Source organism: Poromitra crassiceps, assembly GCF_964638095.1.
Source record: "Poromitra crassiceps genome assembly, chromosome: 14".
Taxonomy (NCBI): Eukaryota; Metazoa; Chordata; class Actinopteri; order Beryciformes; family Melamphaidae; genus Poromitra; species Poromitra crassiceps.
In genome coordinates, this window is record NC_139633.1 from 26,038,808 (window position 1) to 26,056,116 (window position 17,309).

A 17,309-nucleotide genomic window follows, 5' to 3' on the forward strand; every position below is an offset into this window, starting at 1 on the left:
GCACCGTTCCATACACCAGGTCCACTTGTTTGGACAGGTCCTGGAAAGACCTGGAGCCAGGGGGCCGACATTGGTAAGTTAGATTATGAGACGTTGTACAACATTGTAATTGGAAAAGACAAGCAAAGCAACCGTGATCATCCAAATTGAATCCAAATTGCATTTTATTTAGTCACAAATGAAGAAGTAACATGATTAATTTGCATTGTATTAGTCTCAAATGAAGAACTAACATGATTCAGAGCAAGGTATGCCTTTTGGGGAAATTGGAGCACAAAGACACAAAAACACATTGCAGATTACGTTGTCTATATGCCACATGAATTTGTACATGGTGTCACAGCAACATAACATAATTAGTACGATGTTTATGTCGTTTTTGCTTTTTTCATAATTGCCTTTGTCAATGTTTGCTCCCAACTTATATTGCTGTCTTGGACCACAGGAAGACTAGCTGTCGTCTTGGCGATCCTTTTAATAAACAAATAAACTGAGTTTCCACAGCTTGTAACGTCTCAGCTTGTAACATGATGATCGCCTTTGGCATCTGATTTGAAAGCTTAAAGAGTGAGACAGGTGGGATTTGAACCAGTGAACACCCCCAAGCAGCTGTTTATCTCACTGAGCTAGAGCCAGGGACTGTCCAGCTCATTTCTATCAGTGTTCAAACTACTGATGATAAAGAAGCATCACTGCTGGCATCTTACAGCCAGCAGCTTATCATGCGAACATTTTCTGAAGCCAGACGCAGGGACTGAACCAACAACCTTCTGCTCCACATCCATAAGTGGGCTGTAGCTCACCCAGATATTATACCCAGGTCTTTTCAGGCTGAGTGCTGACACGATACTGTGCATATGTCTGTATTTTATACAAGTGGGCTAAATGTTCAGTTGTAAGTCAAAGCCACAGGTGAGATGTAGGCCTGGGCGATATGGAAAATGTGCTTTTCGTCATCAATTTAGACATCAGAAATGTGTCATATTAAAATATCTTCATATCATCACAATATGATTCCACTTAAAGATGATAAATGATAATATTGAATTATTTCCCAGCCCTAGGTTTAGGTAAGGTAAGTTAAACAACGGTTAGGTTTAGGCAACAAAGCAACTTGGTTGGGGTTAGGGTTATGGTTTGGGTCGGGATTCGAACCAGGTCTCGAATGGATCCAGCACTCCCGCCCCTTCTCCCTAGTGCAACTTTGACCTACTTAAACCTCATTTATGAAACATAAATGATAAATCATTCAAATAAAATACAGATTGAAATTCATTTGTCCAGAGATGTCTATGGGCGATGTCCCAGTTAAATACCTTTTTAGTGAGTCTCTGGTCAGACATCTTCACAAGTCTATTCCAGACTCGAGGCATTTGACCTTTATGTCTGATGTTTGGAGATTCCCATCCCATATCACCACTAATGGCCAGAGCTGAAGTGAATTTATGAACTCCTATAAAATAACGGATGGCTCTGTGATGCACAGTGTTACAACTTAGATGTTCACGGAAACATGAATTATACAGTTGTGTGCAAGTATGAAATCCCAGATTACCACATTATATGTTATCATTATATTATATTATGTTATAATATATGATATTAGGTTAGGTTAACCTTCAGTGCTGATTATGGCCATGGGTAAGATCACACCCACAAAATGTTCTTATCATGTTGGCGAACCCTGATGAAGTTATAGCTTACCGTACTTTACAGATTTAATACAGTCCCTGGTAGATTCCTGTGTGATGTGGTGTAATGTAGGCTGATGTTATGTATCATGTGGGTAGCAGGCAATGTAGGCTCCTTGTGGCTGTTGGATGCCTTCTGTTCTGCAAAGATAATTGCCAATTTGGTGCAACAATTTGCTAAATGGCAACGTGTCTCTAATTAGACTTTGCTTCCAATGTAATTTAAATGGCAATCTGACAGGATGATTACCTACTTCCTTGAATGGTGTTGGTATGTTTCACATTGTTTGTCTATGCATGTGCTACAGTAAATCAATTCGATTGTGTATTGGAATGTGTGCATTTAAGATCGTCTTCCATCCAATTACCTGAAAGGTGAGAGAATCGAAAAAAGCTCTTCTGAAGACAACGTCGTTAATTCAGCCGTTTAATTGACAGCCTATCTGGTGTGGCTACAAGCCAGTAACTCCACTGCCACTGAGTGTGAAATATTCAAATCTAATTTTGCCTAACAGCTACGAGCCATCAAGCACTGTGGGCCTCTATGTACAGCGTGGAACTCTGGAACTATAGATTTATCGTAAATCAACACACACAGACTGAGATTCACCCACGTGGAGTAAGAGTAAATAAAAGAGGTGAAAAGCATTGCCTCCTTTGTGCTATTGTTAGAGAATATCAGCCAATAGACAGATTAAAAAATCAAAGACAACATTTTAACGACAAATAGGTGAGGATCTTGATCTAATTGACAGGACCAACACTGTTCATCTTCATCTGTTCATTTAAATGTAAAGCTCCTTCAGACTGGAACAACCTGCCCAATACCCTTAGAACCCACAATCTGATTTCACCAAGTAACAGTTGTTCCTGGACCAGCATTTCTTCCTAGTATGGGCTGGGGAAACCCCGCCCCCAAACTCATTTGATTGGTCGCCACAATTGCTTCTTCCTTAAAACGTGCGGCAAGGAAAAACATGTGGTTAAGCTTAGGGTTAGGGTGTGAATAAAGTGCAGCCTTCGACGAGCTCGGTCCTTCCAATCTGAGAAGTGGGGTTCGACTCCCGGTCGAACCACACAGATTTTTATAAAACAATAGGGTTAGACATTAGGTTTAGGCAAGTACAACATGTTAGGGTCTGGTTGTCGTAAGATAAGAAAACCCTAACCCTAATCTTAACCACATCTTTTTACTTGCCACACATTTTTTTTGCGGCGACCAATCAAATGAGTTTGGGGCGGGGTTTTCCCGGCCCATACTAGGAAGAAATGTTGGTCCAGGAACAACTGTTACTTGTTGAAATCAGTTTGTGCCCTTTAGAACAATCAACTCATTTCACCTCTTCAAGAACTCATTATTGCCATTCCTCAAATCACCAGCATCTCTTGTAATGTCTTCTTGCCCCTTTTAATATTGTCCAGTTTTGCTAGTTGGATCACCTGTTGTCATTTATTATTAGTGCATTTATTATACTTATACTATTATTGTATTATTATATAATAATAGTTATCTTATATAATAGCTATATATCATCGATTTGTTTCGCTGTATCAATTTAAATACTTTTTTGTACCGGTCCGTGGGCTATGGGAATGATGTGTGGGTGTGGGTCGGTAAATGAGAGCCTCTATGTATTGTATGTTGTCTGTTTATGTTGCATTGCACTGTTTTGCGTTGGACCCCCTTGAAAACGAGATGGTTCGAGATCTCAAGGGCCTATCCAGTATGCATTAAATAAAATGTCACTGTTTCATCTATTTTCTATTAAACCCTCTCTCTTCTCTCTCTCTCTCTATTGTCACATGCTCGGCTTTTCTTCTCCACAGTGTTGCAACATTCCCTGTGAGAAGTCATGATCAATAGGTCAAACCCTATAGCCCTCTGTTCATTAGATATAATGGCCCAACCCTCCCCCCCCCCCAACACACACACACACACACACACACAAACACACACACACACACACACACACACACACAGCAATCGTTCAGTGCAGAGTAATCATTCTTTCTTTGTTTCCTCTAAGGTCTGTATATGAATCCGCGGAGCTTAACGGTAAATAAGTGGGCCCTATATAACCAGGCTGCCCTGACATCTGACCGTATCAGTAATCATCAAAACAACAGCACCAAGGGCTAAGTTGAAAAGAATACAGTTACAGCTACTACAGTACAGCCAGAGTCTTAAAGGTGTTTGTTAAAATGAGTATTGATTCATGTGATATCGTAGAGGATAACAGTCATATTGATATACTAAAAGACTAGTAAACGACCGTACCGCGGATATATGCCTCCGCCAACAAGTGAGCAGTCGACATGCATGTCTGTCCAGACTTTGACGTTTGAGCCAAATGTGAAGAAACCCCCGTCAAGGTGTTACAGAGATATGGCGTTACCGAGCTTGAAAATGGCGTTCGTGAGGTCACAGTGACCTTGAACTTTGACAACCAAAATCGAATCGGTTCATCCGTGAGTCCAAGTGGACGTTTGAGGCAAATTTGAAGAAATTCAGTCAGGTTGCGCTGATATTTGACCGTATCAGCAATCATCAAAACAACAGCACCGAGGGCCAAGTTGAAAAGAATACAGTTACAGCTACTACAGTACAGCCAGAGTCTTAAAGGTGTTTGTTAAAATGAGTATTGATTCATGTGATATCGTAGAGGATAACAGTCATATTGACACATTAAAAGACAAGACAGTCTGTGTTTCTCCGGTCGAGCAGGTCTCTGCGTTGTGTGTGATCTGCAGCTGCCTAACATCACCGACACACCTGCATCAACAACTATGCACTCGTAACTTTGTTCGATTAAATCGTGCGGACCGAACAGGGTAATTGGTTTAAAGAGGCTCAAAGTGGCACAATCTTTCAACAGATCAAATAATTCCCATTTGGGAGGGAGGTGTTTTCTCTCTTTTTGTTCAAAAGAACAAAGACGTAATCACTCCCCACACTTCCCCAGGGTGGCTTAAATAGTGTATCTGTGAGAGGGATTAACAGCGGAGTGTGTTATCTTGCAAAGTACCCTTGAGTTACCCTCCACAAGGTTGGAGAAGTATGCCGCTCTTGAATCCTTGACCACCTTTTGACACCTGAACTGGGGGTCTCAAGGACCGAGCTTCATGAATGAAGACCACCCCTTCCTCAATAGCCAATCACACACTAGTCAATCAGCCCAGGACATCTGTCAACACATCGGTGATGTCATACTCGCTGATGTCATCGGTGAGGTCATAATACCACCGTGATGTCATCCGTGATGTCATAAATCCCCGTCTGCTGAGCCAATCGCCAAAGAGGACGCGAGCAGTATATAACCGTGGTCATCACAGCATCATCCCGTTTCCCGATTGTTCATCTCAGTGGCTGGTCGTACCTCGGGCTGATCGTCTTCTCCGGAGCTGTGTTTCGCCCCACCCACCTCCCCAGTCCACCACCAACGTCTTGACTCCTGAAGAATTCCCTACGGGGATGGGGGGATTCTCTATCCTAGTCTGAGCAGATGATCTCCTCTCTCACCACAAGAGGAGTGTCATCTTATCACGGAGTCATTACGCCAAAACTAGTTGCCATGCCATTTGTGTATAAAGCTTGCTTGTTAAATTTTACCCACTGGTCTCTCATGATTGAAATGGACTTTCATGATATCATATACGATTTATAGCTTGTTCTTTCTTCCAAATGCCTTCAGCTTTTCTGCATAATGAACACAGATTAGCCAACAGGTGAATTCCAGAGATGCTACTCTTTAGTTACTCTACCATCTCACCCCCCCGTCGTCTCTTTGCCAAGAGATCAACTTTAACTCACAGACAGGCACACTTCACAACACTGTAAGTGAAAAGTACACACATGTCCGCATTCCAACCGGCGTACGTACACACACACACACACACGGACAGTCGGACACCCGCGGTCCCTTTACAGGTGACCTGGGTGCTGCTTAGCATTCCCTCCCTCTCCTCACATGTCCACATGTGGCTATTTGTTCAACAGTAGACAGACCCAATGCAATCAAATAGCTCTCTGCCTATTCTTTGGGGACATGGAGCAACACCAAATTGGATTTACTGACAAATAACATTTGGACTGAGGACAGCCTACTTGTTAGGCAGCACGTCAGAAATGGCAGAAAAGCACGTGTGTACCGAGTGCAACTGACGAGAGAGGGTTCATCTGTGTGAACACATAACAGACTTCAGCCTGCACTACCACGCTCGTCCCTGTAGTTATATGACACCAACACCTACACATGTCAACCTGTGTTGTGTGGGATTCATGCTACCTTCAGTGCAGGCTTCATATGTGCAGAATAAAGAAAGCCTGTGAATGCGCCCACAAAGGCAACGCTCCTTATACGAATAAACAAGCCTGTATTGAAGCTCTGTAGAGGCCAAATCACACATTTCAAGGCTGTTTGTCAGCGTGTGAAAGGCTACAGAAACTTGTTGTTTGAGGTTTCTAATTTTGAGAAAGTTCATACACTAATAGGCTATTGGCAAACATTGTCCATTGTGCTACGAGGAAAAGTACAGTTGAGTAGAAGGTTGCCTCTGATGTTAGATCAGTGTGTGAGAATGCATTCACATTTATGAATGAAACTATAGTATGATATACACTAATTGGAAAGTTCTTTACAGTGCTACAGAATGAATGCATTTGCAGTGTATATTCCCGAAATGAGAATCCCGAAATGATAATCTTAAGACATAAAAGGAGCACAGAAAAGACGATTGGACCTAGATCACACCCAGGGCAAAGTAGTAGATGGATACAAAGATGTGCAGTGCCACCAGGAAGTGCATCTCACTGAGCTCAAACACAGATGGATAGAAAATGACGATAAGTTGCATGTGTCTTACCGCACGGCGTTGTCCATACGCGACACGGTGAGGTAGCGTGATGTGTCTTACCGCACGGCGTTGTCCATACGCCACACGGTGAGGTAGTGTGATGTGTCTTACCGCACGGCGTTGTCCATACGCCACACGGTGAGGTAGTGTGATGTGTCTTACCGCACGGCGTTGTCCATACGCGACACGGTGAGGTAGTGTGATGTGTCTTACCGCACGCCGTTGTCCATACGCCACACGGTGAGGTAGTGTGATGTGTCTTACCGCACGGCGTTGTCCATACGCGACACGGTGAGGTAGTGTGATGTGTCTTACCGCACGGCGTTGTCCATACGCCACACGGTGAGGTAGTGTGATGTGTCTTACCGCACGGCGTTGTCCATACGCCACACGGTGAGGTAGTGTGATGTGTCTTACCGCACGGCGTTGTCCATACGCGACACGGTGAGGTAGGCGGCCAGGTTGGCTGTGTAGGAGGAGCACACGATGAGGGTGAAGAGCCACCAGCTGCCCATGACAATGCGCAGGGCCACCGATCCCAGTATGGAAACACTGCCTGTGGAGGAGCAGGTGCAAACACCATGATGTCCACAGGTATACACAAAGACACATCATCATCATTATGATATACTATGTTACTATACTAACATACTATGTTACGATATAGCCTACTATGTTGCTATATATCATGTTCGTTACCACCACACCACACAGGATGTAACGATCTTGTATCCTTAACCTATGGTGAATGTCAAAGAATAATATGCCACTGTAATTTTCTGTAACTTTCTGGAGTAGCAGCCTCTTTTTTTGCAATTCACATCTAAACCATCTCTAATTTGTTTGCTTCTATTTAACTCATTTAGATGTAATGGAAATCAATAAAGATTTTTCTTTTTCTCCTACCTGGATTCACCTCATTAGTCCACTTCATGAAAAGATTAAGTGTCTCTTATATTTTGTACATTCATATATTAATGATCATATGCAACTTAATGAAATGAGTGACTTTTTAGTAATAAATGATGTTAGGTTTTTATGGCCTGTGTGAATCCATACGTAGCAATGATATATTAGCTCAATAGCTGATGCAGCTATATTGCGGGTTTATTTTTGGAACTGCACCTACATATCCATCTGCTGCAGAGCAGGTTTTAGCTGAACACAGTCTGACATGTTCACCTCCCAGGAATAGAGAGCCAAAGTGGAACATCACACTTCCTGCTTCAGCACTGTACCAGAGATTTTCTTACGCAATTTATTTTCCCAGACATTTCGCAAAATGCTTATAAAGATAGTTTTATTTCTCCAAACCAAACGGTTCAGATAGAAACAGGAGAGACCGCATGACATTTAACTCGGACCAAAATGTAAAAGAATTGCGGATTTAAATGATGAAAACAATGTAGTCTTTTTAAGTTTTGGTCCGAGCGAAATGTTCTATGGTCTCTCCGGATTCTAAATATAGCTGAAAAAAACGGTTTAGCTATATTTAGAATCCGGAGACGAAGTAAAACTATTTTTATAAGCATTTTACGAAATGTCTATGGGAAAATAAATGGCAGATGAAAATCTCTGGTACAGTGCTGAAGCAGGAAGTAGGCGGTCACTTTGCCTCTCTATAAACAAAGCATGCTCATGTCTCACAGGAAGGGAGACCTTTTGGCAGGTAAAGTAGCCCCTGTTGGTTCAAAACAGTACTGCATGGGTCATATCCTACGGCCAGTGCAAGTGCAAGGGCAAGCGTTATCTTTGCTAGTTTCTAGTACTCAAAATCCCCCTTTTAATGATCACTTTGTTGCTGAAACATCGTTGAGTGCTAGAAACTAGCAAAGATAACACTTGCTCAGTGGAGATGTTCACGTTGAGGAGGCTGTGAAAAAAGCCTCCAAGCATCTGCATTTTCTCACTGTGATGGCAAGACATGGGCTCCCTGTAGAAGACCTGTCGATATCTATAACAAACACACTGATCAGACCATGTCTAGAATATGGGGGTGGACTGCTTGTGGGCTGTACGGCTAAACAACGAGCCACCATGGACAGGGTTCAGAAAAGGGCTGTCAAAATAATGATGAGGTTCAAGGACATCTCTTTGAATCTAAACGGATCTGCAGACAGGAAGAGAACAAGCCACTGTGAAGCTGATTCAGGACATGCACCAGCCTAACCACCCGCTCCACCACATCCTCCCTCCTAGTAAGAAAGAATAGACTGGCCGTGTTCTTCTGCACAAAGCAATCAGTTGTCTTTGCCAAAAACCAGAACAAATAGACTGAGAAACTCCACCATCTCTTGTGGCGTGAGGCTTTTCAATGGGTTGTAGTTAAGCGTTGATTGTATTTTTGATGTTGGGGTTTGTTTTAATAATGCATAATGTACGTGTATTTTTTTTTTTTTTTTTTCAAGTATACATTCTGCATTGAATTAATGATGTATTGCAAGTCAGAATGATTAAACTAAGGGGGCACGGTGGCGCAGTGGTAAGCGCTGTGCCCTCACAGCTAGAAGGTCCTGGGTTCGATTCCCACCTGGGACGCTGTGAGTGAGTGGTGAAGGAGTGCGTGCCCGTCCGCATGTCCTCGAGTGACCACCGCCCGGGTGGGGTCGTCAAAAAAGGCCTTTCTGTGTCGAGTTTGCATGTTCTCCCCGTGCCTCCCGAGGGTTTCCTTCATATGAACCCCACACCAAACATGCAATATCCTGGTCGCTGATGTGGTGCCTCCTCTGGTCGTTAGGGGCGCCTGTTCGAAGGGAGGGGATCTCGTCGGAATAGCGTGATCCTCCCACGTGCTATGTCCTACCGGTGAAGCTTCCCCTGTCAGGTGATAAGAAGCGGCTAGCTAACTGCCCATGTCTCGGAGGAAGCATGGAGCCAGTTTCGGCTCTCCACAGATCGGCAGAGGGTGGAGCAGCAACCAGGATAAATAAATTAAAATGACAGAAAATGGCGAAGAAATGTCGATCAGTGTTTCCCAAAGCCCAAGATGACGTCCTCAAGTGTCCTGTTTTGTCCACAACCCAAAGATATACTCGGTTTACTGTTATAAAGGAGGAGAGAAACCAGAAAATATTCACATTTAAGAAGCTCGAATCAGAGAATTTGGACTTTTTTTCCCTTAAAAAATGACTCAAAACGATTAGCAAAATAGTTGTCGATTATCTTTCTGTCGATCGACTAATCGATTAATCGATTAATTGTTGCAGCTCTAGCTACAAGTCGTCATTTTCTTGCAATGCTAGCGTTGGAGCAAAAATCGACCGGTTGCACATGACACGGATGGCGTGGTTTTCTTTTTCTTTTCTTTGTCATCTTTTAGTGGCTAAGTTGTTGAACCAAAAACTTGCATTCCTTTGATCAAAACCATCTAGTCAACAACTCATTCATCTTCGCTCCTTTTTGGCCTTGTTTAACTCTCTTGCATTCTCATCTTTCATCCTCCGTTTTCTCTCTGAGGGAGAAAGATGGGTTCGTCACATTAGCCTCTCCATCTTCACTGTTCCTCTGTCACACTGACTCAGATCCCCCCCCCCCCCCTGCCTTCTCTTTCGCATAAACCAAAAAACAGCATATGAGACGGATATCATATCAGGATAGATTTTAATTTCAAAGCCGTAGAAATGTTATCTGAAAGATTCGGGAGAGTGAAAAGTAATGAAAACATATTTGTCTCAAAGTGTCACAATCACCACAGCTGCGCCCTTGGGGAGCAGCTGTGGACAGCTTGGGGGGGGGGGGGGGGGTGGCGTGGGGGAGGGGGTGAAAGCCTTGTCGGGTGGATAGTATACACACTCCAACATCAGTCATTTTTATGGCTTTGACTGATTTGCTAAGGTCATCCCAATTGAATTGTGTATCTAAACTTTTCTGGACCCTACTGCAAAAGTCCGGACCACTGTTCTTCAGTCCCTGTCATCTTTCTAACCAATTGATTAAATCCGAGGTATCCCAAACTTTTCAGATCAAACACCAAACCACATTTCTCAAGTACCACTTCCCACTGTGGCTAGCAACTTTTTTTCCTCCATAAAACAAAATCACTGATTTAACCATACAGTAAGCATCAGAAAGGGTAAATACAAGTAGGCTACTGTTGCATGTCAGAGCGCAAATAACCAACACATAAACAGATAAAGATCTTATTTGCTGATAGGCTGATGGCAGTCAGCAAGGCTCTTGCGGACCACCAGTGGTCCCCCGGACCACTGTTTGGGAATCACTGGTTTAAATCCTCTGATTATAAGGAAAACACCTCTTCCACCCAATCTCTTGGACAAGGTTTGTATTATTTCTTGCACAGAAAAAGACAAATCAAAATCAGTGGCACTTTTCCCCGACCGACCATCTTACGGGACAAAGGAAGGACAATCCCCATTCAAAATAACCAGCCAACGAGTAAAGCCAGTGTGTCTGCGTAGGCAGTCGGGTTTAATCTGTAGCGAACTCAGAACAGAGGCCAGCCAACTGTTGGGAATATCATTATGAAATCATTGGGGGAATATGGCTGCCAAGTTTACGCCCTCTGACAATGCCGCACTAAACATCAGCAGTCAGATCCGTATCAAAGTGACTTACGTCATCCCAGGGAAAGACAAAAAAAGAGCGCGATGCCCTTGAAGAAGTGCCAATGGTTGAACGTGAGCCAGAAAGGAGTTAGAAGAAGAGGAGAGAAAGAGGGAGAATTCTGCTCTTTCTAAAATATCGTGGGCGTCGGGCTTAAAAAGGCTCACGGGCATGGGTCCAGACTTTGATAAATGCAGTTCAGGCTTTAACATCAGTTGCTGAAGCAGTCATTTATCCAAATTGGAGATACCTGGATCTCCACCAGACCTAAAGGTGGGACATTCCCCTTGACAAGGACACCTTTAGAAAATGCTAGGGTGGGCATTATGCCTGGGATTGTCTCCCGGTGCTGTTTTACCGTGTAGCATTCACACTGACATCCCCAATATGGCTTTCCATTACTTGGGCTCCTTTTGATTTATACGTCTATCACCATGTCTGCATATCAATCAGTTGAATGTGCTACTGTCTTATATTACAGTTTCACATCACAGGATTCCTTTTATAGGCATGCTGCTATACATGTGCGGTCTAACTGGTTCCACATTCTCCATTATTCTACTCTTATTGTCATATATGTTGCGCAATTTTTGGAACACCTTATTTGGATAAGTCCGCCTATAGAGAGTCTACAGAGTATTTGTAACATTTCAACAACTTATCATTTTTTCCTTTAGATGAGATTTTAGTCTTGCATTTTATACCTGTCATATTCTATTTTAATTGCCTCCACTTTGCAATCTTTTAAAATCACCAGGAGCTCTTAAGATGTCTTTATTTCCTTTTAAATGTGACTTTACTCGAGTGGATTTCTATGATTTCACTCACATAGTAAAAATATGCTAATAATAATTTTCCCAACCATTATGTAAAGCACTTTGAATTACCACGATGTATGAAATGTGCTATAAAAATAAACTCGCCTCGCCTATTAATTGACATTGAACAATTCAATTGTTTCACGTTTGTCTGTACTGTAGATATTGAACAGATCATCATGAACAGAATCATTTAGTAGCCAGGGGGTGAGAATCAACAGACAGAAGGGAGGCGGGGGGGGGGGGGGGGGGGGATTCTACAATTCAGCGTACAACTACAAAATTGAGTATATATATATATATATATATATTATTTTTTTCCAGTGGTACTTCTGCCCCTCTGCCCTGATTTGATTCTGGGTTCTGGGATAGCAACAGCCTGATCCTTTATAGTTGAGTTGGAATGAAAACACATACTCTTGGTCCTCGATGGCGCATGATTGGTAACCATTTCCTGTACTAAAGGTGGTGGCTACACCCACCTTGTTGCACAAAGGCCCCGTAGACGATCCAGACGGCGCTCTGGAGCGAAGTGGAGACAGAAGGTGGCGCGTGGCCTCCCGTGTTGTTCTGGGAACGCACTGCCTGGATGCGCCTGAGCAGGAAGATCATGATTCCCACCACAGGGATGGCGGCAGCGATGCACGCCCACACCGCCAAGTCAAATGGCGCCAGCAAGGAGAAAATGTTGATCTTCTCCTCCGACTTGCGCATCAGGATTCCCACTGAGTAGTCCAGGTAGCGCTTGCTGAAATCCACCACGCTCTCTCGCTCCGGCGTGATGGTGATGGCTGCTACGGCCAGGTCGGCTCGCTGTGGGCGCAGAGGCAGATGTTCCCGTTTGATTTCTAATGTGTGATCTTCTCTCTCTCTTCTCCTAATATGTTTGATGTTGAAACTGAATATAAACTACAGTTACATAGCTGCCCATGGTGCTGATATAAACTACAGTAACATAGCTGGCCATGGTGCTGATATAAACTACAGTAACATAGAGCTGCCCATGGTGCTGATATAAACTACAGTAACATAGCTGGCCATGGTGCTGATATAAACTACAGTAACATAGAGCAGTCCATGGTGCTGATATAAACTACAGTAACATAGAGCTGCCCATGGTGCTGATATAAACTACAGTAACATAGCTGGCCATGGTGCTGATATAAACTACAGTAACATAGCTGCCCATGGTCCTGATATAAACTACAGTAACATAGAGCAGTCCATGGTCCTGATATAAACTACAGTAACATAGAGCAGTCCATGGTCCTGATATAAACTACAGTAACATAGAGCAGTCCATGGTCCTGATATAAACTACAGTTACATAGAGCAGTCCATGGTCCTGATATAAACTACAGTAACATAGAGCTGGCCATGGTCCTGATATAAACTACAGTGACATAGAGCAGTCCATGGTCCTGATATAAACTACAGTAACATAGAGCAGTCCATGGTCCTGATATAAACTACAGTAACATAGAGCTGGCCATGGTCCTGATATAAACTACAGTAACATAGAGCTGCCCATGGTCCTGATATAAACTACAGTAACATAGAGCTGGCCATGGTCCTGATATAAACTACAATAACATAGAGCAGTCCATGGTGCTGATATAAACTACAGTAACATAGAGCTGGCCATGGTCCTGATATAAACTACAGTAACATAGAGCAGTCCATGGTGCTGATATAAACTACAGTAACATAGAGCTGGCCATGGTCCTGATATAAACTACAGTAACATAGAGCTGGCCATGGTCCTGATATAAACTACAGTTACATAGCTGCCCATGGTGCTGATATAAACTACAGTAACATAGAGCAGCCCATGGTCCTGATATAAACTACAGTAACATAGCTGCCCATGGTGCTGATATAAACTACAGTAACATAGAGCAGTCCATGGTGCTGATATAAACTACAGTAACATAGCTGCCCATGGTGCTGATATAAACTACAGTAACATAGAGCAGTCCATGGTGCTGATATAAACTACAGTAACATAGAGCAGTCCATGGTCCTGATATAAACTACAGTTACATAGCTGGCCATGGTGCTGATATAAACTACAGTAACATAGAGCAGTCCATGGTCCTGATATAAACTACAGTAACATAGAGCAGTCCATGGTCCTGATATAAACTACAGTTACATAGCTGGCCATGGTGCTGATATAAACTACAGTAACATAGAGCAGTCCATGGTGCTGATATAAACTACAGTAACATAGAGCTGGCCATGGTCCTGATATAAACTACAGTTACATAGCTGCCCATGGTGCTGATATAAACTACAGTAACATAGCTGCCCATGGTCCTGATATAAACTACAGTTACATAGCTGCCCATGGTGCTGATATAAACTACAGTAACATAGAGCAGTCCATGGTCCTGATATAAACTACAGTTACATAGAGCAGTCCATGGTCCTGATATAAACTACAGTTACATAGAGCAGTCCATGGTGCTGATATAAACTACAGTAACATAGCTGCCCATGGTCCTGATATAAACTACAGTAACATAGAGCAGTCCATGGTGCTGATATAAACTACATTAACATAGAGCAGTCGATGGTGCTGATATAAACTACAGTAACATAGCTGCCCATGGTCCTGATATAAACTACAGTAACATAGAGCAGTCCATGGTGCTGATATAAACTACAGTAACATAGAGCAGTCCATGGTCCTGATATAAACTACAGTAACATAGAGCTGACCATGGTCCTGATATAAACTACAGTAACAGAGCTGGCCATGGTCCTGATATAAACTACAGTAACATAGAGCTGGCCATGGTGCTGATATAAACTACAGTAACATAGAGCTGGCCATGGTCCTGATATAAACTACAGTAACATAGAGCTGGCCATGGTCCTGATATAAACTACAGTAACATAGAGCTGGCCATGGTGCTGATATAAACTACAGTAACATAGAGCTGCCCATGGTGCTGATATAAACTACAGTAACATAGCTGCCCATGGTGCTGATATAAACTGAATCGAATGTGTTCATGATGAAATACAGACTTCTGTATTATGTCCACACTGCTTTACCTTGCCATTTTATGTTAGAAAATATCATGGTCTATTTAAATCATTGTCTCATATAGGGGATAAGATACATTTATTATGAATATTATGATATGTGTGTGTCAGAGTGTATGAATATGGGTTCCCGTGTCTATATACGTCCGCCCGGCCTGCATGACTACAGGAGAGAGAGATAGAGGACAGCGGGGGGTTGGGGGTTTCAAGTCACTGATCAGTGATTGCTGTCAGAATATAGTCATTTAACACTTATTTGAACACAAAAACATGGCTAAATGTACCTTTAAGCAGCACATTGTTCACTCCACATCATAATCACTTGTGGTGTGAGTGATAGGTTTCCTCTGACAAACAATAGTACAAGATTGTAGGGCTGACAGCTTAATACCCCCCCATCTTACTGACAGCTAGCTCATACAAGATAACATGATCATATTTATCATTCCCTCAGCATATGGCAAATTACAGGAATTTAGTAACATCTATGAAGAAAATATAAAGAATGATGTCTTTGTCTACTTTACCAACAATCAAATTCAATTCAATTCAATTCAATTCAATTCAATTCAATTCAATTCAATTCAATTCAATTCAAATTCATATGTTATTATTGATTGACCCACAACAGTATTTATCTAAAACTTAAAAAAGTTATCAAACATTGCTGGAAATCATAAACCATTAGACATACACTGAAACAAATGGATAGTTGGGACTGATTTTGTGGGTCCACATAGTGTTTCTGATCTTTGTCTGATGTTTTTCATCTAACCGAGCCTTTTAATTGCATTCTCAGTTCTAAACCCGGAAAATGTGGCCTGATTCCCGGAAAATTATCTGGAAATCAATTGACTGAAATCAAAAGACTAACCTTGCCAATGAGGTCTCCAATCATCCCATTCCAGGATCCATTAGGGAGCGCGGAGCCATACTTGCCATCTCCAACTTGGTAGATGTCATACTTGAAGCCCAGGATCTTTGCCAGGCCATCCAGGACGTCGATGGAGAAACCCTTGTATCGCTTAGGTTGACCCAGAATGTTCTCTGCCACCATAACAAAAGGCTCCTCCTGTTTGAATGAATAATACAACTGGGTAAGGGGGGTATAAGTATGGATACAGAAAAATTTAAACTGATACAATACTCATATGGAATGGTATTGATAGTAACGATAAGTATCAATACTAAAACAATGAAATGGATACAATACTCATTTTCAACCATATTGATAGTATCAATAAGTATCAATATGAAAAACTTTACAGGGATACAATACTCATTTGCAACATTATCGATACCAGCAGTGATTTCTCTTAATGAAAAATCAAACATACTACTGATTTCTCCCTCCCTGTCATTGGTGGGTATCTGTTGCTTCAACAAGCTAAAAGTGTTCCGATAGGCCTGATGACTAGAGCAGGGGTAATCTGCTGTGTTCTGATAGGCTGATGAGACATCTGCTGTGTAAGTGAAGATTTTTTAATGAGTTCTATCGGGCCTAGATTATGGAGACGTGTGCAACTGTCCGTCCATCTGTCTTTCTTTATTTTTATGCCTCTTGATGTGCTGTCATACCCCCCCATGGTATTGAAAATGGCATCGCGTATCGATATTTTCCCGAGTATCGGTATCGAAGTTAGAAATTCTAGTACCGTGACAAACCTACAGGGGAGTGCTGCTGAGACAATGCTAATGCTGAGCAATGTGAATGTGTGCGCATTTTCTCTTCAAGAACCAGCGTTTGTGGTCAAACCCTGGAAGAGAGTGGAGTATATGTGTACTTAATCACAGGCGCGTCATTTATCAAAATGAGATCATCTCCTCGGGGGGGGGGAGGCCGATGGGCAGCCGCGGCGAGGACGCATTCCGTCATCTTTAGAACCCGAGGGTGACACCTTTATGAAGAGCGTCTGAGGTGGTCTAAGTTCATCTTCATAAAAAAAGAGTTTTCTGGGCGACTGTTGACCTGTAACACATGGCGGCCTGGGCGAGCGGGGCGATGCTTCATCAGCCAGAAATTGCCATTCTAAATTTAGTGCACGCAACCCATGGCTCTTCTTTATGGGCTGGAAGTGTCGGGGCGGAATTAAATGGGCGGAGGAAGAGGAAGAGGAGGAGGAGGAGGGAAGAGAGAGGGGGTGCTGAAGAAGATGTGGGAGGGAGGGAGGGGGGGGGGGGGTAAGAGAGGGGGGAGGAGGAGGAGTGCTGAACCGGGCTGGGGAGAAAGTGACTTGATTAAGTGACACTGCCAAGAGAGAGCTGAGCAGAAGTTATGTGAATAAATATGGTGCAGGTAAATCATGCGTGAAGAAGAGGAAAAACAGAG

General features: G+C 42.8%; 1 protein-coding gene across 1 annotated transcript in view; it reads right to left on the bottom strand.

Annotated features, from left to right (window-relative positions):
- grid1a (glutamate receptor, ionotropic, delta 1a) overlaps nt 1-17,309 on the bottom strand; it is a gene marked incomplete at both ends in the record, with an annotated part of 379,231 nt that overhangs the window by 9,549 nt on the left and 352,373 nt on the right. The window contains 4 exons of the mRNA XM_083650562.1: nt 1-50; nt 6,963-7,097; nt 12,405-12,739; nt 15,855-16,052. The exon at nt 1-50 is cut by the window's left edge and continues 146 nt beyond it. Coding sequence (XP_083506688.1) covers nt 1-50; nt 6,963-7,097; nt 12,405-12,739; nt 15,855-16,052 — 718 coding nt within the window. The remainder of the gene's footprint in view (nt 51-6,962; nt 7,098-12,404; nt 12,740-15,854; nt 16,053-17,309) is intronic.